At 43.1% G+C, this 26,598-nt stretch overlaps 1 protein-coding gene across 6 annotated transcripts in view; it reads left to right on the top strand.

Annotated features, from left to right (window-relative positions):
• Znf185 (zinc finger protein 185 with LIM domain) overlaps nucleotides 1–26,598 on the top strand; it is a 51,447-nt gene that overhangs the window by 22,273 nt on the left and 2,576 nt on the right. For 3 of the 6 annotated variants that reach the window (XM_040744740.1, XM_021223863.2, XM_040744739.1), the window contains exons 13-21: nucleotides 117–215; nucleotides 1,661–1,747; nucleotides 6,640–6,834; nucleotides 9,011–9,106; nucleotides 9,498–9,695; nucleotides 13,488–13,568; nucleotides 15,702–15,767; nucleotides 19,280–19,382; nucleotides 26,328–26,426. In XM_040744740.1, coding sequence (XP_040600674.1) covers nucleotides 117–215; nucleotides 1,661–1,747; nucleotides 6,640–6,834; nucleotides 9,011–9,106; nucleotides 9,498–9,695; nucleotides 13,488–13,568; nucleotides 15,702–15,767; nucleotides 19,280–19,382; nucleotides 26,328–26,426 — 1,024 coding nt within the window. Of the gene's footprint in view, nucleotides 1–116; nucleotides 216–1,660; nucleotides 1,748–6,639; nucleotides 6,835–9,010; nucleotides 9,107–9,497; nucleotides 9,696–12,254; nucleotides 12,366–13,487; nucleotides 13,569–15,701; nucleotides 15,768–19,279; nucleotides 19,383–26,327; nucleotides 26,427–26,598 lie in introns of all 6 variants that reach the window. The other 3 variants (XM_040744743.1, XM_040744741.1, XM_040744742.1) reach the window with 3 other exon arrangements.

The raw sequence follows: 26,598 nt of genomic DNA on the forward strand, positions 1-26,598 counted from the left end.
CTCTGATCAGAGCAATTTAGGCAGGCAACCAAAGACTTCTGCTCCCAAGTCATGAGACATTGTCTCAAGACATCTAAATTACACAAAGTCAACAAATGTTTCTCTTCTAATATCAGATCAGCTTCACAGTTGAATGATGGCCATGAGGAGCCAGGAGCCACAGAATCCCCACCAGAAGGTCTGACTGGAGCAGGCATTGGCACAGAGAAAAGAGGGTGAGATACTAGTGGGGCACAATTCTCTCAGACCCCTGGTGAGAGGCCAGGTTCAAGCAGTGAAACTACTTGGGATGCTGGGAGTAGGACTCCTCTGTACTGCCCCCCACATCCTTTGCCCTTGGATTTTTCTACTTCTTGTTGGATTTACTTCCATTCCAGTTAGCCACTCCCACACCTCCATCATCAACTCTCAAATCCCTGAAGAGCAAATACAAGCACTTAACTCATAACTAAAGGTCCATCTGTCATTATGGACTAGCCTTAGGTAGAATGAATGTGTGAGGAAGGTAGAAGAAACAGTAATGGAAAAATCAGTTCCTTCTTACTTCACGGCTGAGCTCTGAGGACAAATTCAGGGGCCCTTTGTCTCTTATTTCTCCCTTTCCAGAAGAGGAAGAAGCCCCTAAATCTCTTGCTTGCCTCACACTCTTCCCTGATCAATGCAACAAGCTAGGAGATAAGAATGCCCTGACTGAGTCATGAGCCACTCTTATCCGGTGATTTGAGGAGGTAACAAGGTTCTACCTATCCCCATGTGGTTCCAAACCACACTGGAGTCATCCCTGGAGACAAAGACTAGTTTAAAAATGTGCTAGCAACCTTATGGCTGGTTTGTAGAGAGCTAAAACTGCTACAGGGCTGGCCCAACCCCATGATCTCCTGAAGTCTACCCAGGAGCCTCCAGTGAGGATGCTCTTCTGGCTGCTTCCCCAACTGGTTCTCTTGGAAGGTTCATTTTCTCACTGACATACCTAGTTACAATGGGTGCCTGGAACCAGATACAGTAGACCCCACCTCTGACATTTCTGTGTCTGAGCAGGTCTAAGAAAGGCCAGTGGGCCAGGGAACTCAGTTGATTTTGACACTAATGTATCATTTTGCTGTCAGTGCAAGCATCAGAGAAATCTTCCCAAAATAAACCAGGATACATTTATCCCCTCTTTCAACTTCCCAGTAGCTCTAAGTCCAAATCCTTTTCCCTAGCTCACATAGTTCTGCATGACAGTGGGGACTCCATACACAGCCTTTTCTTTCTCCTGTACTACAGTGATGCAAACTGGTTTAGTGTGCTGTTGACTACTATAGAAGACATCTGATTCAGTGTGATTGGGCGTGGCTCTGGGTGGCTTTCTCTTTGACTGTTCATTCATTGGAGTCATCCTTCCTGTTTATACGCCCTCATAAAAACGGTAGTGTACTCCAACAAGGAGGATTTGGGGAGACAAATCTCAATGATGTACAGCCACGACGAGAAGGCCAAGTCTTAGAAAACACTTCTCTGGGAATGGCAGTGACTTTAGTGGAACAGACAGCACCTTCTTTCTTAACTGCAAACCCAGTCCTTCCCTTTCCTCTGAGAAGGCAACTGGCAAAGGGGAAGCCATGGACTCCAGTGTCCACTGTTCTGAGCCTCAGCAGACCTTTGTGCTTCCTATCCTCAGGTCTGACATGATGATACGTTCTTCCCTGGATAACAAGAAGCTCGGCAGTGCAGCAGACCTGGAAAATGAAAAGACAGACCCCAAAGGGTAAGGCATTAGCAGACAGTGCTGGAAACCCAGACAGCTTGGGCATCTGCCAGGCTTTGGCTAGGAAGATGAAGCCAGCTATATCTGTGAACTAGCACGAAATATGTGGAGGGACAGAAGATCCAGCTGAAACTTTCTGGCCCCTCTCTGTGCCAGGAAGCTTTCTATTAGCTACCATTGCTTCCAGTGAAAAAGCATGCCAATCAAGAAATGTCACTGTCCTTCAGCTGATGGGGTGGCACTTTCCTTTTGCTCCATCCCACTTTCAGACAATGAAGCTGTGATGCTGCTTTCAAGTAACAAATCAGTGCTACAGCAGAAGGGGTCTTTGGGATAGATCAGTGGATATTGGTTTTGAAGTTATATATTGGATGGAAATGGCAGCCACCCAAGCAATGAGAATAGAACCACAGAAATAGCAGTAGAGACCATTTATTAAGAAACAGAAGAACATTCCTGAGAATGGAATTGGGGGACTCAGGATGGCTCAGTTGGCAAAGCACATGTACTGCAAGCAAGAAAGACCTGTTTCAGTCTCCAGGACTCACATAAGAAGCTTGACATTCCACCAATGGGAAAGTGGAGACAGGAGGATCTCTGGCTCTTGCTGGCTCACTAGTCTAGCCTAATTGCTGGGTTCCAGGCCAGTGAGAGGCCCCTGTCTCAAAGGAGATGGATGGCATAACTAAGGATTAAGACCTGAGGTGGTCCTCTAGCCTCCAAACATGCTTGGGGGGAAGTATGCATGCACACACATGTGCATGGCATGTACACAGAGAGAGAGAGAGAGAGAGAGAGAGAGAGAGAGAGAGAGAGAGAGAGAGAGAGAGAGAGAGAGAGAGAAGAGAAGAGAAGAGAAGAGAAGAGAAGAGAAGAGAAGAGAAGAGAAGGGATCTGGGAACATCCTCAAGCCCAAAAACATTGTATAAGGACAATCTTGATCCTTTTTGGGGCCATTTACATAGGCCCACATACTCACACATTTGAAATCATGAAATTTTTCTCATTTGTGCTATTTTATTAGATGTAGCCTGTGATGTATGTGTGGAGAGATCCAGTCTTCTAACATTGGTTTCTTTGCAATGTTAATCTTGATGCTTTTCTCCATGATCCATTCTCCTGTTATAGCCTTCTATTGTGTTTCCATGGTACTTATCAGGTTTATGCCTAGTTTGTATGAAGACTAAAGGCTAGAAATCCAGGTCCGTGTGTCTTCTTGGAAGGACAGTGCTCTGAAGATAACAGCCATGGTCCTAAAATAGGGAGATGGTGGTCAGGAGGGATACTTTGTTAAAGGGATTGTGGGGGTGGTGGAGGTAGTTCAAGTGAATAAAGAGAAAAAAATCAACTCTAGAAAGAAGAGGGACAGCCGGAGCTAAACAACTGCAAATCCAATAACTCTGTGGAGAAATGTGCCTAGCACGTTCCAAGGCAAAGCTGGTAACTAATGAGTGAGAGAATGACAGCTAGACCTTATCAATCAGATTTTAATCCTAAGAAGAGACTGTTGTGGTTTATGGGCTTAAAGTGAATGGGTGTTTGGATGTACATATTACAACTACAATTGCCTTTTTACTTTAATCATATGTTGGGAGGTGGTGTGGACAATGCCTCTCTATCAGGCCTTGTTATGCACCATTTATTATCTTAAATTACACTAACAATTAGCACTCAGTGAAAATATTAGCTGATAATAGTTACAGTATGTTGTCTTTATGTGCTTTAAAGTTGTCCCAATAACTGTGATATAGGTAAATGGGGAAGCAAACAGAAAAGTTAAGTGACTTATCCAAAACCATACCTGTGACATAGCTGAGTCCTAATAAATAGGTTTATAGAAACCTTAAGAGAAATTTCAGCAAACTAGTTGATACAATTTGTTTGGAGCCTAATGTCAGGACCAGCTGGTACGTTAATCTGGTGTTAACATTCCCCAAAGCAAGAAAGATTTCTGACTGTACAATTTGACAGAGAAGGAAACTTGTGTCCACTCATGTGATGAGAGAACTAGGAATACATTCTAAATCTGGCCAATTGTAAAGCCCAGGTTCCAAGAGGTACATTCCTTTGATGTTTACCAGTTTGAAAAATCAATGCAAATATTCCTAATGACAGGATTTGATAAAAATGGCTGTGCTTAAGAATCTCTTGGGTTTTTTTCATTTAAAATTTGTATGTGTATGAGTGTTTTGCCTACATGTATATTTGCACACCACCTGCATGCAGTATCAGTGGAGGTCAGAAGAGGATGATAAATCCCCGGAGACTGGAGTTACAGATGGTTTTGAGTTGCATGTGAATGCTGGGAATTGAACTCAGGCCCTCTGGAAAGAGTAGACAATGCTCTTATCTGCTGAACCATCTTTCCAGCCCCTGTCTGGGGCAGTATTAATAACGAAACACTTCTTGAGATTTTTGTTTAATTTCCTGAGCATATGTCTCCAGCATTTTTCTTAAGATCTCCATTGTCCTCTCTTCTCCAATATACAATGGGAACCAATCTTAAGGGTAGTAGTTATTAATCAGGGGTTTGCCCTGCCCACCCCCCTACTCTCCTGTGGCATCTCGTAATAATCAGATATTTTTGGATACCACAACCAAGGGTGGCTTCTAAAGGATTGGAATTATAAATGCTGCTAAGCGATCTATAGCACAAGTGAAAATAGTGCCTTATTCTTCTCAACACATACAGCAGCTTTATCCAGTCAAAAATGTTCATAGTTTTAAGATTGACAAGCTCTCCTCTAACACCATCATTTCGGGTACACACTGATGATGTGAAACCATAGGTTCAATCACACTGCTGCAGACAGGCACTGCGGATACAGGACGCATGCGCCTGTGCCTAATCCAGCTAGACTGCAGTATACTTTAGTTGCGCAGGTCTACAATTTGGTGCAGTGCCTGCTGCTTTGCGCATGCGTATGACGCTCTGGGCGTCGGTGTCTAGGCCAGCGTTTGAGTATGAATACACTTACTCGCGCAGCCATTTCCTACAGCCCAGAGCTCAGGCTGCATTACCGGCTGGGAAATGAGACAGTGCTAAAGGCGAAATGGCTGCCCGGGAGAGTGACGTCAACGGGGCTTCTGAGGCAGTTTCCGCAGCAGCCATAAGATGGCGATGGAGGATAACAAATGATCATAGTTGTGCATCTCTGTTGCCCATCCCCCACCCCACCCTACCAATTTCAGGAGGACATCTGGCTACGGTGGTCAACCTGTGGATGGCCTCACCTGGGCAGTCTGCAGTGGCTACTGCAGTACCGCCTGGACCTCAAGGTCCACTCAGCCCTCCACCCATGACTCACCTCCCCCTCGTTTGGGCTGGAACTTTGCTGTGTGGATTCTCAATTACCTGTTCATTTGATAAACAGACTGATTGAGGGACATGAGATCTGTACCAGACACGGGGCAAAGTTTTGCCCCGGTCACAGAGTTCATTTAACTGTCAAAAGTTGTAGGGGTTTGATTGTGCATGGTGAGCTAAGAGCTTGGATTCTGAAGCTTGGATTTAAGCCCAAGGTATCTCAATGGGACCTTTGGCGCGTCTTTCAGCTCTTATATGAACAATAATGGAAATAACTTGAGTTTAAAGAGAGCTAAATGAGTTTACATATGTAAAGCACGTGGGACCTTTGGGGAGGGCACAAAATACTATAAGTAGTTATAGAGAAACATTTCTTTGACTTGAAAGTATTCAAGGATACTCAGAAAGCTATCCTCTGTTTCCCACTGCCAGTTTTCTTTATTCATTTATTCAGTCACTTAATAACAGTCTTGCCTTTTCCCCTCTAGACTGAGTTTTTTTTCTAGTTAGTATCCTATATGAGAGGGTGACTTTTTGGCATGTTCTCACTGCTAGCAACTGTTGTGAAGTGGTTGGTAACATTGTGCATATGTAGAAAGTGGTGTTGTCTTCTGTGTGTACTTAGGTCAGGAGTTGGCAGTGGCCATCTTAGCTACCAGATTCTGTGCAGGCTTCATCGAAGACAGCAAATTTCACATCCATTGACCTCCTTCGGTGCTATTTTCTCTCTATCCACTCTGCAGAGTGACAGGAAACTAAGACCCCCTCCAGAATGTTCTATTGCACAGAAAGGCATCCTGTGAGTGTTTGACTTGTATTTCTTTTTCAACTCCTGAAGTTGCAGTGGCACTGCTCCAAGGCTTAGGATGTACCTATATTGCCCTAGCCTCCAAACTGCTCTCTGCATAATCTTTTATCTGCTCAAGGATTTGGCCAGAACAACCCTCTGTTTCTACAGAGCACTATGCCTTCCTGGTACAGCTGGAGGTGACAATTGGTTTCTTTTCACTGCAGAAGAGTTTTAGCTTCTCCTTACCTGAGGCTGAAGTGTTAAACTAACCATGACTACCAGTCATTCTCTTTGTTAGACTGGTTTAGAGCCTGCCTGCTATGGGTTTAACATCCATTTATGGGATGATAGTTGTGCTTTTTCCTATCTTGTAGGAAACTTGAATTTGGAGTGACGAAGGAAGGAATGCTGGAATGCTAGGGTTACAGTCTTAGCAATCTGGCCTTTCGTTGTCTTTGGAGACAGGAATGGTGATGGGAGGGGATGTACGAGAAGTGGGAATCTAGTATCTACTGTCTTTCCTGTGGCTTCCACCATTGAGAGTATAGTGCAGGCATAGTGGTGAGTCCAATGCAGGAAAACTGAGGAAGATACTCCCTCCTTGTTGGCTTCAGGTGTAAAACATTACATGAAATATTACTGTGTTTGTGACACATGGTGGCATCCCTTTTCAGTGGCTCCTCTCTTTAGATGTGAGTGTCCCCATCCTGTGCCCATGGGAGATAAACAATCAAGAGTTCAGTGGGACAGTCCGTTGGGCCTCCTTCTATATGAATGACACTTGTTCTTCCTCAGCTCCTCAGCTGATCGTGAGGTGAATGTGACCACCAAGACCATTGAGGCCTGTCAGGAGACAGCTGGTGCTACAGACGGAGGCCAGGAAAACGCAGCCATGGCCACTGAAAGTTCTGCAGATCCCAGCACCCCAGAGCTCAAGAGCAGCCCCAGTGCACCCAATCAGCTCACTGAATTTGAAGCCTGTGCTAGCAGGTAAGGTCTTACATTGGCCTTCTGATACCTGTGTTCAAGGTTTCTGTGAGGGCCGCAATATAGGTAGGGGTTGCTTCTCTCACTCCAGGCCATTGTGTAGCACATCGGCACAGCCACTGCCTGGGTTCTTCTCTGAATGTGCTCAAGATATTGATAGCCTAGTCCTCAGGCAATGTTGACAGCTTCCTGGGATTTAAGAAAATGCGACAGGGCTGTAATCAATGCAAGAAGCCTGGCTATTTCCCAGTGCATGAGGTAGAATGGTATGACAGAGAGTATGAGTTAGCCAGACTGCGATGGAGGCAGAAATAGAATGAAAAGGGGTACCATAGTGAAACATAGACAGGACGAGGAAGCAAGAGAAAGAGTTGTTCCACAAATCTCTGGGCATGCACACAGATCAGTACATGCAGAGTGCTTGTGCTGCTTTGTGATTTCTACGGTACAAAAAAAAGTATTGGACTGTCATGAGGAGCAAAGCAAAGGATTCCTCACAGAAGACAGAAGTGATAAAGAGAGTCAAAACTCTTTCTAACAAGGGAGACAGGAAAAGGTACAACTGAACAAGGACATTGATTAAACAACTTTGTAGTTACCATCACATCGCGTGGTTTCCTTCAGTGCTTCATGTCTGTGCACTTAGGGCTATAAAACATACAACCTACTATTCATAACAGACAAGCAGATAAAGAAAATGTGGTCTCTGTGCACAATGGAATTCTTTTTAGCCATAAAAAGTTATGTCACTTGCAGGAAAATGGATGTAACTGGAGATCATCATATTAAGTCAGTCCCAGAAAGACAATCATGTTTTCTCTCTTTTATTGTTCATAGATTTTTTTAAAAAGGCACATAAAATCAATGACATCAAATAAAAATGAAACTGTCTAGGGGAACAAAGGGAATTAGTTGGAGGGGTGTGTGAAATGGGAGGTAAGGTGTCTGGGGGAAATGTGCTCAGTAAACAAAATGTTTAAAATTGTGTTTATGTAACACAGTACCAAGTACAATGAAGAGATAAACAAAACTTTTTAAAGTAAGTTTTAAAAAGTGCAGCTACAGATGCAGGACAAAGTGATTGGTTGTGTTTTCCTTTTCTTTGGTGATGGATAGGCAATAGTAGTGTGGCTTTCTCTGTAGGAACAGTGAGATTGGAGCTGGGTTTGAAGGCTGAGGAGAATTTCCCCCTAATGCACTAGAGAAGACATTCCAGGTTCAGGAAACCAGAGGCCTGGCAAAGAGTAGGGTATCTGGTGAATGGAGAGTCAGGGTGACTATAGGGAATGAAAGCGAATTGGTGACCTTCCAGGGAAGACTTAGAGGGGGCTGGCCAACACTTGCTCCTGAGGACCAAAAGGACCAACCAACATGGTTTTCATGTAGGACACAGCCCTGAGAAGATGAGTTGTAGGAATGTCAGGCCAGGGAGATGCACAGCACACAAGGCAGGAGACATGTGCAGAGGTTGTGGCTCAGATTGAGGGTGAGATGACTTTAATTAAATGTGATAGTGATGGAAAGGTGGTACCCAAAGATGCTCCCAGATTTCTGTTTGGAGTGACAGGGTGGACACTTGAAGGAGCTAGCTGAGAATGAGGAAGTTAGAGGAATTGCTGTACAGGTGTAATGTTAAGGTCATTGGGCCATATTGACTTTGTAGGGGATCCAGGTGACAAGCCAGCCCAGTAAGCTGAAGTTGTATAAAGATATGATCTCTGTCTAGAGTACTGAGACTTGTCAGCTTATAGGTAACCAGTGAAGGGCATGGGCAAGAACAAATCTCTGCTTTTTTCCACAAAATCTCTGTGCCAGTTGTCTGAATAGCTGTTGCTATCACTTACCTGGGTAAATCCATGTGGTTCAGGGATGTGAATGGAGGCTTCGTTTTGGTTCCAAACTTGTAGGCACCAAACCTTCATCAGTATACATTTACCTCCATTTATGCTTTCTTTTTTAACTCGAAATGAGAAAAACAGAGGTAATAATGAGTGTCTTCTCTCCTAAAATCCTAAGCAAGGACATGGAATGGGAAAAAGTTACATTAATTACTTTTCTCCTTGCTGTGACAGAACACCCAACTCACAGCTTGAGGGAAGAAGTCCACCATGGTAGGGAAGGCATGTGTCAGAGCCAAATGCTCTTCAGTTCTGTTCCTCCCCTTTCATTTTTTATTCAGCTCAGAGTCCCAACTCATGTTGCCACCCCAATTCAAGGAGAATCTTCTTTCCTCAATTCAGTCTCTGTGGATACACTCCCATATATATGCCCAGAGGTATGTCTTCTACATAATTTTAAACCCCATCAAGTTGGTGGTCAAGATTAACCATCACAATGGGAAAAATCAGAAGCAAAACCATGTAGGCCAGAAATCTGAAGGAAAATACAGAAGGGCTTGGGGAAGGAAGATGATTTGTTTGTGGTACCAAGAAGGAAATGCTTGGATAAATGGAAGAATTAGTAAAGATTGAAGTCATGGAATCAAACCAAGGTGGCTGTGATTGCCACGTTGAGACTGCCTGCTTTCTAAGAGTTAGGTGGCTGCTTGGCTCTTGAGATTGTTTCCCCAATGCTCTGGGGAAGTGACATCCAGACCCCAGAGACCCAGCAAAGGTCAGGTCTCTGCTCCTCTCAGCATAATATATACACTATTCATTCTTTCTCAGTACTCCAGCTGCTAGTGATGAGAACAATGCAGCCCCCAAGATCATCGAGTCCTGGCAGGAGACACCCGAGGCCCCTCAAGGAGGCCAAGAACACGGAGCTGTGGCGAATCAACAACTTGCAGATCCCAGTACCCCAGAGCCAGAGAGCAGCCCCAGCGGACCTGAGCAGCAAATCAAACTGGATGATAGTACCAACAAGTAAGGGCCTGCACTGGCAGCCTGCTGCCCTGACCCAGATGTCAGGGGCCACAACACAGGCCGAATCCATGTACAGGCCTGTTTCCTTTTGCAGGCATGATTGGCTACAAAGCAGCAGGAAGCAGACCAAACAAGGACTTAAAGTGCAGATCTCCTCTTGGAGTCATAGCATCATATCTCTTAGAACAAGACTACAATAGAGCACCATGTTGTCCAGCATCCAGTTGAAGCCTGAATATGTGGGGTTGGAGTTAAGGATATGGGGTATTTTTGCATCCATTGGGTTGTAAGGCTTCAGAAAGGTAGAGCCTGGTGTGAATGAGGCTTATTACCATAATTAAAGGCTGCAAGGTATTTGAGTACTGCTGCACCACTGGGATAGCCAGAGAAGGACAAGTAAGGCAATAAATCACCTCTGTAGTGCTGACCTAGGAGTGTGTAGTGCTTGAAATAGGCTGACAGCAGGAGTTCGAGGAAACAAGTGTCAGAGGTATTCTATGAGAGGCTCAAAGACCAAGGCAGAGCACAATAGAAAGTAAACAATGTTTTCACCTTCACTTTCTGTGAGCAATTCAGGCCTCCCAGCGTGGAAGTTTTCTGAAGCCAGAAGAGCAGAGCCTGGCCACACCAAGGTTGCTTATACAATATTTTTTCACTTTGGAAAAAAAAACTCTTAATTTTCCAAAGTCTTGTATGACTGTTCTCCATCCTGGACTACTCTGTCAATTATCACTTACTATGTGAGCTTAAGGGCTGTTACATGACATAGAGGGCAGGAGAAAATGGCATGACTTGATGGCATTCTCCCTATTCCTACAATGTCCCTTTTCATTTCCATTTCTGTGATGGAACTTTGTGAACTCCACATCCATCCATCGTGGGTCCCTTGGAAGCTGCCCCTGGCTACTGCCTTAGCAGGCTGTGTAGGAGAGGCTGATGATCCAGGCAGCACGTGCTTATTATCTTCAGTATTCCTTTATTTCTCGGGCTTCCTGCCTATTATTCTGCCCTCTGACTTGATTTTGACCTTTGCCTTTTCACGTCTCTCAGTTCTGAAAGTCTTAACAGGAATTAGGATAGAGTCAGATCCCACAGCCTGCACTGCACACCAGGATGTGCATACTTTTTTGCTGTTTGTAATAAGCCAAGGAAGAAAACCTTGTGCTGTGACAGAGAGTGACTCAGGAAAAGTGTTGTTAACAGGGAAGGTCTGTAGCAGCTGGAAAAAAGCAACCGACACAAAGGAAAGAGGTCTGAAAGATGGGTCCTGTGGTTGACAGGGATAGAGTAAGGTGAACAGGGCACAGGAGGTGGGCTTTTGTAGGTTAGGGAAAGGAAATCATTGGGAAGGAAAAGGAATTTTTCCTTATCACTGGGGATGAAGAACTTTGGAGACCTCTTAGTGTTTACATTGCAGGTATTGGGGAGTCTCCTTGATTTTTTCTACTTTGTCTCTTTACCCCTGCCATCGTGTGTGTGTGGTGTGCAAGTGTTTGCATGTGTAGATACATAGTGGGTACAGGTGCACATACAAACATGGGTCTAAATTGGCATCAGATATCTTTGCTAATTCTTTCTTTATCGAGGCAGAGTCTCTTGATGACCCCGGAGCTTGCCAATTCCTGCTAGTATAGCTAGCCACCTTGCCCCAGGAATACCCTATTTCCACTTCTCCATGCTGGGATTATAGCTGGCTCCCATATTGCCTAGATTTCTATATGTATTCAGTTCTCACATTTGTGTGACAAATACCTTTATCCTCCCAAGCCTCTCCACTTTATTTTTTGAGACAGGGTCTCTTGTCACAGCTGGATCTCACTGTTTTCATATGAAAGGTCCTAACATGAATTAGAATGCACACAGTCAAGAGTCTAGAGCCTGTACTATTAATCAGGGATATTCATACTGAGTCAGTAAGGGCTGAGCAAAGAAAGACCTTGTGAGCTGCCTAGGAGGTTGACATCTAGGACCAGGGCCATTGCAGCCAAGGTGACTGGTGTCTTACAGAATGAGGTACATCTGACCTACATTCTCATTAATGCCTGAGTCCAACTCTCTTCCCATGACCTGCAGTTCTCCAGGGAGTCTGATATGGGGTAAGGGAGTTGTTAATCCTACAAAAAGATTGCCTTGTCTGGTTTCCAAACTAGCAAACTACAGTTTTCCCCAGCTACTCCCTCCTGGCTGCCATATTCCCAGTAACCTGATGGATAAGTTATCAACACCAAGGCCCTAGGCTGCAGTCCATAAATCAGAGTAAAAATTGAAAGGTGAAAGTTTCACCCCTGAGTCATTTTGAAGTGGGCCATATCTCTTCCCATCATACTTGGATTTATTTATAGATATATAGATATGAGAGAGAGAGAGAGAGAGAGAGAGAGAGAGAGAGAGAGAGAGAGAGAGATTGAGACTCCATTCACTGATCTCTGAGAAAAATTCAAGAGCAATAATTAAGATTTGCAGTTACTGTTCCAAAAACACTGGCATGTTTTTTTAGTAAATGAAGTACTATTTAACTCAGAAAGTAGAGACATGCTCACTCTTCTCCTTTTCTTTCAGGCTGAAAAGCCCTTCAAGTTACACGGTTATTGTTAATGTTTCTGTCACCTCTGAACAGACTCACTTGCATATTCCAGCCACCTCAAGTGAGCTGCACTCCAGCTCAACTATGTAAGAAGGGGCATCTATCAAGTTGCAATGTTCTTGGGTATGGAGGTTACCTATAACCTCCTTGCAAGTAAAGGATGCCCCTTTTGTTCTGTGTTGCTTTGTCTATGATGTCTCTTCAGACTCCTAGCATCCTAGTAGCAAATGGACAGATATAGTATAGTTCTTAGTTCCTCAGGTACAAATCTTACCTTCCCCAAGCCTATTGGTAGGATTGGACATGATTCTGTAGCATGCTTTTCTACTCCTCATCTCAACAAGAAGAGAAAGTGGAACATATAGGGCTTTGCCATCTGTAGGTCCTTGTTCGCATCTCTGGGGACATGCCTGGGAAAAGCCATGAAAGTCATGGAGGCCAAGCCATTCTCTCTCTCTGTCTCTGTCTCTCTGTCTTTCTCATATCTATTCCTTCAGCTGTACTATTGAATACTTTTTAGCTTACAAGAATGGGTGCCATTCTAGGGAGTCTGCTGAGTGAGAGGTATGTATTGAGATGCCAAAAAAGTTCTGTGCTGATAACAGGCCAGGGGACTGGAGCATGGAACTGAGGGTCAACAATGGGATTACACTGAGCCAGCAGAGTATCAAGTTTCCAAAGCTTACAGAGGCTTTCCAAAAGCATATAGTAAAGTGGCTTGCAGGGCCCTGAAACATGATTGATAAGGGAATATGAAGTAGGAAGTAAATGCTACAGGTAAGGTGCTGAGCAGAAAGAGCCACATAATATTCTGATATCGGTAGAATGGGGTGGGGGAAAGACTCAGCCACAGAAGAGGAAAAGGAAAGCAGAGGGGCTGAAGCACAGAAGTCTGGGAGAGGGGGTTGGGGGCTTGAGGCTTCCATGGAAGAGAGCATTCTACCATTGATTTCAGGAAGCCACCTTTTACATCTTTTACATCTCAGACCAAACACAGAATAAACCAAGGAGCAAAGATTTGACCCCATGTGTACAATGGCATCAATAGCCTGCCTTGTGGAGCCCACCACCTCTCTACCCTAGGCCTGCACATGAGCTTCTGCATTTCCATCAAACTGGGCAGGGGGCACTGACCCTCCTCTGTGGGCCAGGCCCAGCCCCCTGGAATCTTCTAGTATACATCCTATTCTGCTGTGCTCCTTCTACAGCAAAGGGATTCTCTTCGTGAAGGAATACATGAATGTTAGTGAAGTGCCTTCTGGAAAGCCAGTGTTTTCACACTATGGCAGGTAAGAACAAGTTTCAGCTAATTTGTGCCAGGCCCTATGCTGACTTCATTCCTGCATCCCATTTCTTCATTCAGAACTCAGTAGAAAATAGCTGCTGGGTAATCAGCCAGTGAATGAAGGCATACTGCAGATGCCTACTAATGCATGATTTGTGGGTCTCCAGGTTTTCTGTATAGTGAGGTGGATAGAAAATCATCTTTAGCCCCCATGTTCTTTCATGATAGGTGGCTTCATATACAGACACCATTTCACTGATCCCCTTGTCTGTTCGCTTTCTGATGCCATGCAGGAAGGTAGTTTCATGTCTTTTCAGTGATGTACCACCCACCCATACTCCAGCTTGTGTCAAGTTGATATAAAACTAGCCAACACAAATGACCCTTTGTCAGCTTGACACACAAGCACATCACTATTAAGCCATAAGTTTTACTTTGTTATTCATCCTCAAGATCACATGTTGGCATCTATATTACATTATAAAGATTCTATAATTTACAAGTCCTAGAGTCTTTAAAAATTCAGTCCCTTTAAAAGCCCAGTTTTTTTAAAAAAAATCAATGTTTCAATTGTGGGTGCCTAAAAAATAATTGTTTTTTACTTCAATAGGGAGGAACCAAGGCACAGTCACAATGAAATCAAAGTAAAACCAAACTCCAACTGTTAACTCACTATCCAATGTCTGGAATCCACTCACCATCTTCTGGGCTCTTCCAAAGGGCTTGGGTCACTTCTCCAGCTCTGCCCTCTGCAGTGCACACAGCTTGTCTTCTCTAGGCTTCGGCTAGCTCCATTCTACTGCTGATGTTATTCTTGGTGGTCATCCCATGGTACTTGCATCTCCAAAATACTGGGCTGTAATTTCACCAGTAAACTTTCCTGAGCTCTCTTCAGGGACTGCAGCCCTGCCACACAGTTCCCCATGACCCACACCTTCATGCCTTCAAATCCAGTACCACCTGGTTACTCTTATACTGCCTCTGGAACACAACTTCTGTGTGCTGACTCTTAGCAAACATGTCCCATAAGATTTCACCTCGATGACACTGGTCTCTTAATCAGAGCTGATTTCTGACCAACATTGAGAATCTCAGCAAAACCAGTTTCACTTTAATGGTTGTAGTCTTTTGTTAATCACAGATAATATTTCAGCCCCAGCTAACCAGAACCACAGATTCTTAACTCAGAATATGCAAAAGCCCTTATAAGAATCATTGAGGGACTCTCTTTCAAACTTCACAAGCCAGGCCTCCATCATCTGCATTGCTGTCAGCATTTTTAATTTCCAAGTTCCCACAGAACAGCTCACCAAACTTTGAACAGTGAGTAACTTTTCTAACCCAGAGTTCCAAAGTCATTCCACATTCTTCCCCAAAACATGGTCAAGTCTGTCACAGCAATACCCAACTATCCTGGTATCAATTTCTGCCCTAGTTAGGGTTACTGTTGCTATGATTAAACAATGAATTTGGGGAGTAAAGGGTTTATTTCACCCACACTTCCATATCACTCTTTACCACTGAAGGAAGTCAGAACAGGAACTTAAACAGGGCAGGAACCTAGAGGCAGGAACTGATGTAGAGGTCATGGAAGGGTGCTGCTTATTGGCTTGCTCCTCATAACTTGCTCAGCCTGCTTTCTTTCTTTCTTTTTTTTTTGAGACAGGGTTTCTCTGTATTGTTTTGGAGGCTGTCTTGGAACTCGCTCTGTAGACCAGGCTGGTCTCAAACTCACAGAGATCCGCCTGCCTCTGCCTCCCAAGTGCTGGGATTAAAGGCGTGTGCCACCAATGCCCGACTCAATCTGCTTTCTTAGAGCACCCAGAACCACCAGCCCAGGGATGGCACCACCCACATTAAGAAAATGCCCTACAGGTTTTCTTACAGACTGATCTATGGATGCATTTTCTCAACTGAAGTTCCCATTTCTCAAATGATTCTAACATGTGTCACCTTGACAAAATTAGCCGGCACAACTAGTTTCTGATTTCTTCAGAGTATGGGCTTCCGAAACTTTCCGTAGTAACCCATACATACCCACAAGGAGTAAAACTCTGTCTTTTTTTCCCACTGGTCAAAGGAACTGAGGGTCCCACTGACTCATGTTGTGCTCTTTTCTCCATTACACTTCCTGCAGTACCAGCAACACTGAGGACTCATTGGAGAAGAACCCCGCACATGAAGGCATACCACCCTCCGAGAGGTATGTCTGCTTTCTTGACAGGTCTTCCAGTTACCTAGGTGAGAGAACAGAGTGCTAAGGAAGATCCCCTCATTTTCTCTGCTTTGAAGTGTTTGATCTGTTTTCAGATCAGTCCCACTGTGTCTATGCTACATCCTGATTAGGATGTCACATTTGCATCAATTGAAGCCTGTAAACCCAGATGTAGCATAGACACAAAAGGCTTCTGAGGAAGGAAATTTCGGTGTCTGAAAGAAAGCCCAATGAGGCTCTTGACAGCAGGATAGCTCATCAGAATAGCACCCAATGATTCATTTGATTAAGTTGCACATTTGGCTAGATGCCAAAAGAAAACAAAACTGCACAAGAGATTGTGTAGGGAAAATGTGTTTTATCATTAAGAAGACAGAACTAAGGATGTACAGTGGCCTGGAGCTGTGGAACTGAATGAGCATAGGACACCTCATTAAGCAGTCCTGAAAGTAGTTACTGGGTAACAACAATCATAGGATGGTCTTAAGAACAAAGGGCTACTTTTAAATTCTTAGAACAGGAAAGAAAAGAATCTGCATTAGAGAGTGAATCTATAATGTGTGGTGGGGTTAGGAGAGGAAGAAGTCATAGGAAGTTACTGGCCAAGCAAAAAATGAATCCTGGGGCTTGACCTCTAACAGGTTATGGATCATATTACCTCTGCCAAATGTTCTCATTTATTATCAGATCTATCTTATGGTGTATTACACTCACAAGCCACAGCTAGACTGGGGAGAAAGTTAAGATGAACAAATTCTACTAGTGTGCTCCTCTTCCTCCACACACACAAGTACAGGGATTTGTAAACAGACAAGGTTACAGATGTTCCCTCCATTATATCTGAAGAAAAATCCAGATAACTGAATCGTGAACAATCACAGATCACTTGGTAACTCAATCATCAGATGACTTCATAGTCTGTTACATGCTGCTTTAACAAAATACCCACGGCTGGGCATGGGCACATGCCTTTACTCCTAGCATTCAGGAGGCAAAAATAGGGGAATATCTGCAAATTTGAGACCAGTTCGGTCTACATAGCAATTTTCAGGGCACTTAGGGCTATACAGTGAGACCCTTTCTCAAAAACAAACATACAAACTAAGAAAATATCCAAATGCACACTTTATAAAGACAAAAAGTTTATTTAGTTCACAGTCTTTGAAATGAAGCGCATGAACCTAATATCTATTTGACTGTGGTTAGGAATATCATAGCAGATGGTATCACATAGACTAGAAGACACGTAAGAGTGGAAAAAAGGAATGCCAGGCTTCTTTTATTACAGTGCAGTGTCACAGGAACTAAATTGACTCTATAAGAACTAAATTGTTCTCTCCCAAGGAAGTATCTACAATGAACTACTTACCTCCTCCTCTTTAATTTAATTTTTTAAATTTTTGTGGATTTTATATCATGCGTTTTGATCCCACCTATCTCCCTGTCCCCTCACATCCTCCCTCTGCCCTTGCAACCTCTCCCCCCAAAACAAAACCAAATTTAAAATAAAAACCAAAAACCAAACAAAATGAAGAAACAAGACAAAACAGCAATAAACAAAAAGAAAAGAAGAATCTTGTGGAAGCTATAGTGTGGCCCTGGTGAGTCACATAAAATCTTTATGTGCAAGTATTCATTGCCATGAATCATTGGTCTCATTTGAGGTCTCTAGTTTCTTCTATACCACCTGTAATGGGCTCTCACTGGGGGTCCTCTTGGACATCTGTTGTACTGTGTTGTGGGGATTCTGCAATTTGGAATCTGTATGTTTGTCCCCTTCACATGCTCCACCAGTTCATGAATTCAGTGGATGTTGGGGTGGGTCTACACACAGCTCTGATTCTGGGTCTGGATGGCAGCTGGATTGGTCAGCCCACTAGCTTTCCCTCATCATCACTACCCAGATGAGCTCTGCAGCACTGCCCCAGCTAGCTCACCCAATGCAGCCTACAGCAAGGAGTTCTTGTGCTGTCAGGCCCTGAAATTCAGGTCCCCCTCATTCATATTACCAGGGCCAGCTCTACTGTTTTGCCTAGGCAAGGTACAGGGCCCTTTCTCCCAATTGCTGTAGGGGGAATACCGTGGGGGCGGGAAATCCACTCTTCTATTCTCATACTGTGAGTGCTGGTTCACCTACAATCCTGACAACAGTCAGCTCAAGTATGCTGCCCAGACAGAGTGCAGAGCTCACTCTCCTATGTGTTGTAGCTGATCTACAGTAGGGCTTGTTCTTCCACTCCCATGAACCCAAAGCCAACTCTCTCCCCTGTCACAGGTATCAAGGCGTAGGGGGGGGGAGGGCATCTTTTTCTCACCCATGCCACCACATAGCAGACAAGAGGGGCAAGGTCAGGGTTGACTCACCTGTGTCCCTGACCACAGGGTCAGCTCTAGTGTGCTTTCCAGATGAGGTGCATGCCTATGGTGAAGGATGGGGATATCTTTCCTGAGTATAGGGATGAGCTCTCCTCTGAGGTGTAAGTAGGCCCCGACTCTTAAAATCTTACCATATGTCATATTGCTACACTGAAGACAAAGCTTCTAACATATGAATCCTTGGGGGACACACTCAAACCACATATAAATCACAGATAGCAAATGGGTGAGATACCTGAAATTTTTCAGTTATATAAGAGCAAGTGATATATATCAATTTCCAGTAGTATGACAGATCGAGTACTCTTGCTCTCCATTGTTCCAATACTAAATCCAGAATCTATCATTATCAATTAATCACTGAATTTGGTTAAAGGACAGGGATTCTCTCCAAAGACAACTTGAGCATCTGAGACCTCAAAGCCCACCTCTGGTGACACTCCTTCTCCAACAAGGCCACACCCACTCCAACAAGGCCACACTTCTTATAATGCCATTCCCTATGGACCTACATTAGCCATTTTCATTGAAACCACCACGGAGGCCAAACCATCAATGTCCATGGCAGTGCTAGGTCCTGGTTGCTAGTGACACCCTGGCTTCTGTTGGAATCAGGTCTATATCTCTGGAAGACAGAACTCCTAATTTTAGCTTGTAGGATCAGAGGAAAAAGCCTCTTTCAGTAGTTCCTGTTAGGGGAAGAAAAAAAGTGGGGAGGATCAGAGATGATTCCCAGAAATAAAAGGAATCTTAGAACAGAGGATACAACGGATCCAGAGTTAGTTTCTTCTAGGAATTTAGGATGGGTTCTGAGCAGGCTGTACAATCAGATTAAAGATAGGGTGGCTTTGATAGTAACTGGGAGAAGGGATGGGCTGCATGGTCCCAGGCATGCAGAAGAGGGCTGTCCATACTGGTTTGGGAGAATAGTTCCAGGTTTGAGAACCAGTTTGGCATGAATGATACAGTAAACAGGTTTGGCTCCCACTTATACAACATAGAACACAATGCAAAGCTGAGAACACTGGTAGACCTAGGTCTGTCTACAACAAACTAGATCTGCTTCATCATATCAGAAGACTGGGTACCAGCCTGAGTACCTGGTTCTTGTTTCTATGTCCTAGAGCAACTGAAGGGGTCTGTACTTACTGCAGCCATGAGATCCGAGACTGTCCAAAGATTACACTTGAACATCTTGACATCTGCTGCCATGAGTACTGTTTCAAGGTAAGAAAGAGGTGTGAATATTTTGCAGAACACAGAACTGATGATGCAGTATGGAAGTGTAGAGGAGACTGGATTTCTGCACACATATGTGAACAATCCTAGAGGCTCAACAGAGCACTGAGTTGAATAGAGAAATGTTGGCAGTTCCACATGGTTTGTAACATAATGGAGGCAAAAAGGGTGTTGTGGGCAGAGATTATTTCTCATAGAGGGCTAGTAGTGCAGAGCCCCCAACACAGAAACATGGCTCATTCTAACTGCCATGAACAGGATGGCAAGTATGAGGTGGCATTGAATTAAATTTTCCTAGGGAATGTGTGAACAGATGTACTTTCACCCCATTTAGAGCACTAAAAACAGATGAAAGACATGATTCCACTCATCTAATTTGGTAAAACAGTGAGTTTAGTCAGAGTTAATTACAGAAGCATAGATGAGGGGTGCCTACAGGAACATGGGTAATTTACATAGCTACACCACCAAAGAAAAGTACCCTCCCCATAGCAACTATTAACTACGTATATATTCTTGGGGTGAGGTGGGACCTACTGCATCTAGTCTAATATGCTTCATGTAGCCAGTGACTCTTTCATGAGCTGCCTTGTGAGTTCCACAAGGGAATGCTATTGGACCCAGTCCTGTAAAGATCTCACACAGGTAATCACAGATGGAACAGCCAATCAGGCGTTGGTGGCGCATGCCTTTAATCCCAGCACTCAGGAGGCAGAGGCAGGCGGATCTCTGTGAGTTCAAGACCAGCTTGGTCTACAAAGCGAGTCCAGGACAGTCTCCAAAGTCATAGAGAAACCCTGTCTCAAAAACCCGGGAAAAAAAGATGAAACAGCAGTGCAAGAACAACAGCGTTCCACAGAAGTTTATCCTTCCCTCCTATTCCTACATTTTTTCCGTTCCCTCTTCTGTGATGTTCCCTGGGGTGATACAGATACATGATTATTTTCTCCCACTTAGGACTAAGCATTAGGCTACATATCACTCAGCACTGTGACTAGTTAGAAATCTACAGTAACTACCTCTTGCTACAAAAGAAGCTTCCGTGATAAAAAGTTAACAGCAGCAATAATCTGTGGCCATGAGTAAATGTCTATTTAACAAAACAATAGCAGTATCTTCCACACTAGGGCCTATGCACTCCAACGCTACTGCCTTTGACAGGGTTTACAGTATGAAATATGAATTCCCTTCCATGGAGCTGGTCTTAAATCCAATTGGAATGTGCTTGGTTATACCAGTACACTTGTCTCATACATCGATATATAGCATGCAGGACTGTCATCCAGGTAGGACTGTTAGTGACAATTCTCCCTCAACAGCCTGGATAGATAGCATCTTAGCCACTACATCACCCTCATTTACTAAAGCAATGGCAATTGTTTAACCACTGCTATGACGTCCTTGGTACCACAGGTTTTAAGTTTCTTGAAGCAGACATGAATTTCCCCTATGGAAGCAGTCAGAAAGTTGGTTCTATCCATAACCACATTTTAGTAAAGGTAGCCTTTATAAATGGTGTACCTAGTTGTAAAAAGAAGGTAGAATATTTTTATCCCTATCTCTTTAAGATATGAGAAAGGTTTAATAAAAAATAAAAAATATGAAGTTTGACATGTAAACATGAAATACTATCTTTTTATCTTTTAGTGAACTAAATAGCTGAGGGAGAGGAGATGCATTTACTAATGAAAATGTTTCCTCAATGTTACTTTAAATGTATCTATTTTGAACTTAAAAATGATAGAAGTCAGCCCCTTCTTTAGATCATCATAGAGGATGAGAGCCTGCAGAGGTTCCCCCATCTAAGCTATTACCTTAACAAAAGTAGAAGAGACAGTCAGGAAAGAAAGTACTTTAAAGACTTGAGATTAAGATTGCATATACAAGTAGTTATTGCTAATGTGCTGCTTTGGGGAAGTAGTTCTCCATTTTGCCTTGTGTTGCTCTCTTGGAAGTAGAACATTAACTGAGGAGAGATGGGGGATCAGGTCTTAAGCTATCTCCTGGAAAAGCCACGTACTATTCCATATGATCCAGAAGCAGGGTATGGATATGTCAGGGAACTTTCTATTTTTTTGTGACAGTGGCATTTATCAAACACTAAGTAGGTCTCTGGCCAGAAAAACAGAACCAAAGGAACCTAAGTTAACATGCAAGCCCTGCTTACAAGGTACGTCAGCAAGCAACAGACAAGGGAAAATCACCAGCAATATTGCAAGATGGATTTCTCAGCATAAGTCCCCAAAACATTAGCAGTGAGGAAACATAGCTCCAAGTGGTCATCTTCATCATCCTCTTTGGAGACGTTAGGGTTTCCGTTAGGAGCTGACATTTCTATTTATCACAGGAAGCTTTCTCATTAAACATTTTAAATGCCATATTCAGCAGATCTCTGAAGAGTTTGAAAACCACTGTCTATTAACTATACCTGATTTTAAAAAATACTTATTTTTAGTTACTTGCTTTAGACTTAACCTTAAAAACACATACATGAGGCTACATAAAGCATATCCCTATTACATTTGTACTTAGCATGACTAATAGCATAGTTCTGAGCATTAACTTTATTCATTCACTTTAACAGTTTACAGTAAGTAGCTTTTATAAGTTTAGGATTTTATAGCTTTATCCCTGTTAAGTATGAGCCTAATCAATTTGAGTTGAAGATTTAATTGAAGATATTTTAGCATCAAAATAAAACTGTAAGTCATAAATGCAGCAAACTTTAAACCATAAATACAGTCCATAAGGAGACTGGGAACTTTCATGATCTTTTTTTTATATACTACATCATTACAGGATATCAGTTTTTTAATTATTCAGTTTAGCCAAATGGCTAAAGCTTAACAAAGTTAACAAAGACAAAGAGTATATATATATATATCTTTAAGCCACTTACTGTTAACCTTAGTAGACTGCAGGAATTTATAAACCTTATTTATCAAACATATGTTGTGCCTAATCTAAGATTTTTCAGAAGCCTTGTATTGAACACAATTAGAAAAGACATAAGTGGTTAGACATACATTTCTAAGTCAGTTTTGGTTGATCTGAATAGACCTTTATAACCTTAGGAAATGATCATCATATGAAAATCCGTCCTAATCCAAAATACTTCAGAGACCTGCTGTTGCCTTAGTTTAAAAAGAGATACAGTGACAAGCATGGGGCTCAGTAAGACTAAGAAGTTTTATAATTGTTGTTTAGGTTGATTTATACCACATGGGCATTTTAATCAAGATGGTGATGAAGTCACATGGCATGTACTCTTTTTTTAACTTTAGTAAAGACAACTGTCAGCCATTTGGTCGCTATTTAAAAACATCTATTTTCTAGTAGATCTATTTTTTAAACAAGAGTTGAATAGTAAGTTGTAGCAAATTAAGATTAATAATATGTAGATTTTAACTATGAACCTTTTGTTATGTTTTAAGATAAAGTTTGTTGCAGATTTTTAAATTTAAATTAAAAAAATCTTATTTTCCATACCAATCCCAGTTCCCTCTCCCCCCACATCCTGCCACTCTCCCCACCTTTTTCCCATCCACTCTCTGGAGAGGGTGAGGCCTCCCATGGGGGATCATCACAGTCTTGTTACAGATATTTTTAATCATACCCAATGAACTTAAAATATCCTGACATAGTTTACAGCATAGTTTTAAGAGGTTTTCTTTGTGAGTAGAAAGCCAAGAAATAGTAGAGATCAAGGGTTTTTGTTTTGTTCTGATTTTTATTTTTCAAGACAGTGTTTTTCTGCATAGCTGTCCTGAAACTCACTTTGTACACCAGGCTGGCCTTGAACTCACAGAGATCCACCTGCCTCTGTTTCCTGAATGCTGGGATTAAAGGCATACACCACCACTGCCCAGCTGAGATAGAAGTTTTTTTTTACTGGAAAGTAGAAAAACTCTTAGAGATAGGAGTGTAGAGCAGAACAAGTTTAGATATAAGAGATTTGAGGATCATTTGCTCAGTGGCAGAAGTAGTTATCATATGAGAGAATTAAAAAATCGAGTGTGCCAATCTTTGGCCACTGATTGATGTATACACTGAGGCTAAACCTTTGCAGTAAGACAGTGAGACTTTAATACAATCTCTGAGTTCAAGGAAGAAGAGAGAAAGGGTCATATAAGGCCCAAGAGAATGTAAAGAAACTGGAGGCCCAGGATAATGTAAGGAGAGATAGAACTAGTAGTTCCAAGGGGGAGGGGCAAGGAAAGGGTTGTAGGCCCAGAAGGGCTTAAGGAAGCTGTGGGACTGAAGCTCCTAGGTGGAGCTAAGGAAGATCCAAGAAGGAGCTGAGAACAAAAGGAGCAGAGGGGTAAGTGTTGTGGTGACAAGAATTTCAATCCGGAGCAATCCCCAAGTGAAATGAGAGACTTGTCAAAGAGAAATGTCCCAAATCACACAGGAGAGGTGACCCTTTCTACGTGATAGGGACCCAGTAGGGCAAGGGAGTGTCCTGGCACACCAGTGTGGCTTTTGTAGTAAAAGTAGACAAAACAGGGAAGTCCAGGGTAACACGTATGCAGGAGAAGAAGAGAGGCATGGTTAAAGCAGGTAGAGGAGAAAACTGCTGAAGATGTGAACTGGGAGAGGCTTTTGGGAAAAGACTGGAGATCTGTGTCTTTAGTAGAGAGATACCCGCATGGGTGTAGCAGGTCAGAGATAAGTAGAGATGCCCAGGTGATAGGCAGCCCAGGAGGGCATAGGAGGGTCCAGGAACCAGAGAGACCAAGAGTTGTGTAAATGCCCTGGAGGTGTAGCAGGCTGCAGGCGCTAGAGAGACAAGTAGAGGAGGAGAGACTAATGATTAGAGCAGGTAGAGAGAAGATGCAGCTGGAGAAGTGGACTCTAGCATTTGGAGTCAAATTTTGTGGGTGTAAGAAGGCAGCAGAAACAAATGATCTGCACATACCTCAGGAGAGCCAGATAACCCAAGATAATTGTAATTAGGCTTTAGGCCTGCAACATTCCAGCCTCTCCCCATCATTAATGTTCTGATCAGTCAATCAGCCTTTGCAGACAGTTTCTTCTTGGAATTCTCATTCACATATCTATCAAACTCAGAGAATTTGCTGAGGAATTTGATAATGATTGATGGCAAGATAGTGACTTGATTGCTCACAGTTGGTAGATTATGAGGATTCAAGACAATCTCAGGGTTTTGGTTGTTTTTTTTTTGTGAGGGAGGATGAATGGGAGTTAGAGGTGAAGGGGAAGCTAGTTTCAAAGGAGTAAAATAAGGCAACTGCAATGTATACATCTTACTGGCACATAGGGAGAAGTACTGTCAGACAAATTCTAAGCTGGCCCAAATAGGAATTCACATACTGTGTGACAAAATTGGAGTTATGGCAAAAAAAGCTGCTGTGCTTAGGGAATTCTTGGAAGATTAGCAGAATGACCAAGAGTTGTAGCCCATGGGTCTTAAATGCAGGATTGGAGAGGCATTCCCTGTTTGTTTGTTGTGTGGTGTATGTATGTGTAGGTGTTCATGTGTCTTTAGTGCCATGGCATTCTCATGGAGATGAGAGGACAGTTTGGGTGTTCGGCCTCACTTCCCACCTAGTTTGAAACAGTGTCTTGTCTGCTACTGTACGCCAATGTAAGAGGCCTATGAGTTTCCAGCGAGTCACCTTTATTCCTCCCATCTCACCATAGGAGCACTGAAATTACAGATGCATGCTACCACATCCAGATTTGTATAGGTTCTCAGGGTCCAAACTCAGGTCCTGATGCTTACATGACAAGGGTTTTACCCATGGAGTCATCTCTCTAGTCCAGCATCATTTTTCTGAGGTCACAGAGTTACTCAGCATTGACAGCAACATGCTCAATTCAAGGTTGTGACAAGAGAACTAGATGTCTCTCAGACATGTTTTTCTCAGTACTGGGGATTGAACCTAGGATTTTACATATGTTGTACTAGTGCTTTGTCAGTAAGTTCTATCATTTTCTATATGCCGGGAAGTGACCCCCTAAATGAATCAGCACCATTATAAGTCCATGTTCCAGTCTGGTATACAGTAACTAAAAGGATAGAAGCATTATACAGGATACAGAAGCATAATTAATTTACATTAAGAAATACTCTGCCAGGAGGAAGTTGAGAAGAAGCCAGATTACCATCAGCCTGGGAGGGCTGAGCAACGAGACTTGGAGTTGTCTAAAGGCTGGCCTCTCTTTCCAAGCACCCTTAACTGCTTGAAGCTAGAAGCCTCAGGCTGGAGACACTGAGAGTTCTGGAAAACCAGGCACTATCTGGCCTCCTTTTACTCAACTCCCAGTGCTAGGAAGTCCTGCCTGCCACTGACATTCCTGAGGATACAGGTTTGTGGGAGGGACCAGGCTACTAAAACACACCTCTCTTCTGTGGGGCACTATCATCTTCCTCAGGACCTTAAACTTCACATCCTTCAGTCTCTCCTAATCTGATAAGCAAGTAGAGGCTGGGAAAGTTTCAGTAACTTGCCCATCTCAGTCAAGATGCTGATGACCCTGGTGTGTGTGTGTGTTGGCACATATGTGTGTGTATGGGTGCATGTGTGTGTGTATGGAGACCAGACATTGCATACCTTCCTCAGATTCTCTGTTATTTGATAGCAGGAACAGGGTCTCTCAGTGAACCTGGAATGATCAGAGCCCCAGGAATCCTCCTGGGTAAACCAGGATTACAGGTTTGTGCATCTGCACCCAGCTTTTATATGAGTTCTGGAGATCAAATCCACAGCAAGTGCTTTACTGGCTGAGCCATCTCTCCAGTCCCTACCAGCTTAGTTTTGGTGTTTTATTGTGTGTGTTTATCTTATTTTCTATATCAGGTTTTATATCTGTTTTCAATGTCTTGTTATCGCCTTGAAAGTCCAAAATGTGTCATCAGCTCACAGCATCAAAGCAGAATCCTGATCTTCACTTTGCTTTCTCTGTTAGTGTGGAATTTGCAATAAACCGATGGGTGATCTCCTAGATCAGATCTTCATTCATCGTGATACCATCCACTGTGGGAAATGCTATGAGAAGCTCTTCTAGGTGAGTGCTGGAAGCCCATAGGATAAGTGGCTAAGAGTCCCATTAGACAAAAGGAACAAGACAAAAGTTTTTCCTGGTTTGGTCCTGGATTTTACTCCAGAACTCTGCTATGCTTCTCAGTCAATCTAATCAGATAAGTCCTTGTTCTGTGCCTTATGCTACTTAGAGATCT

The sequence above is a fragment of the Mesocricetus auratus genome, unplaced genomic scaffold (assembly GCF_017639785.1).
Source record: "Mesocricetus auratus isolate SY011 unplaced genomic scaffold, BCM_Maur_2.0 Super-Scaffold_100003, whole genome shotgun sequence".
Classification (NCBI taxonomy): domain Eukaryota; kingdom Metazoa; phylum Chordata; class Mammalia; order Rodentia; family Cricetidae; genus Mesocricetus; species Mesocricetus auratus.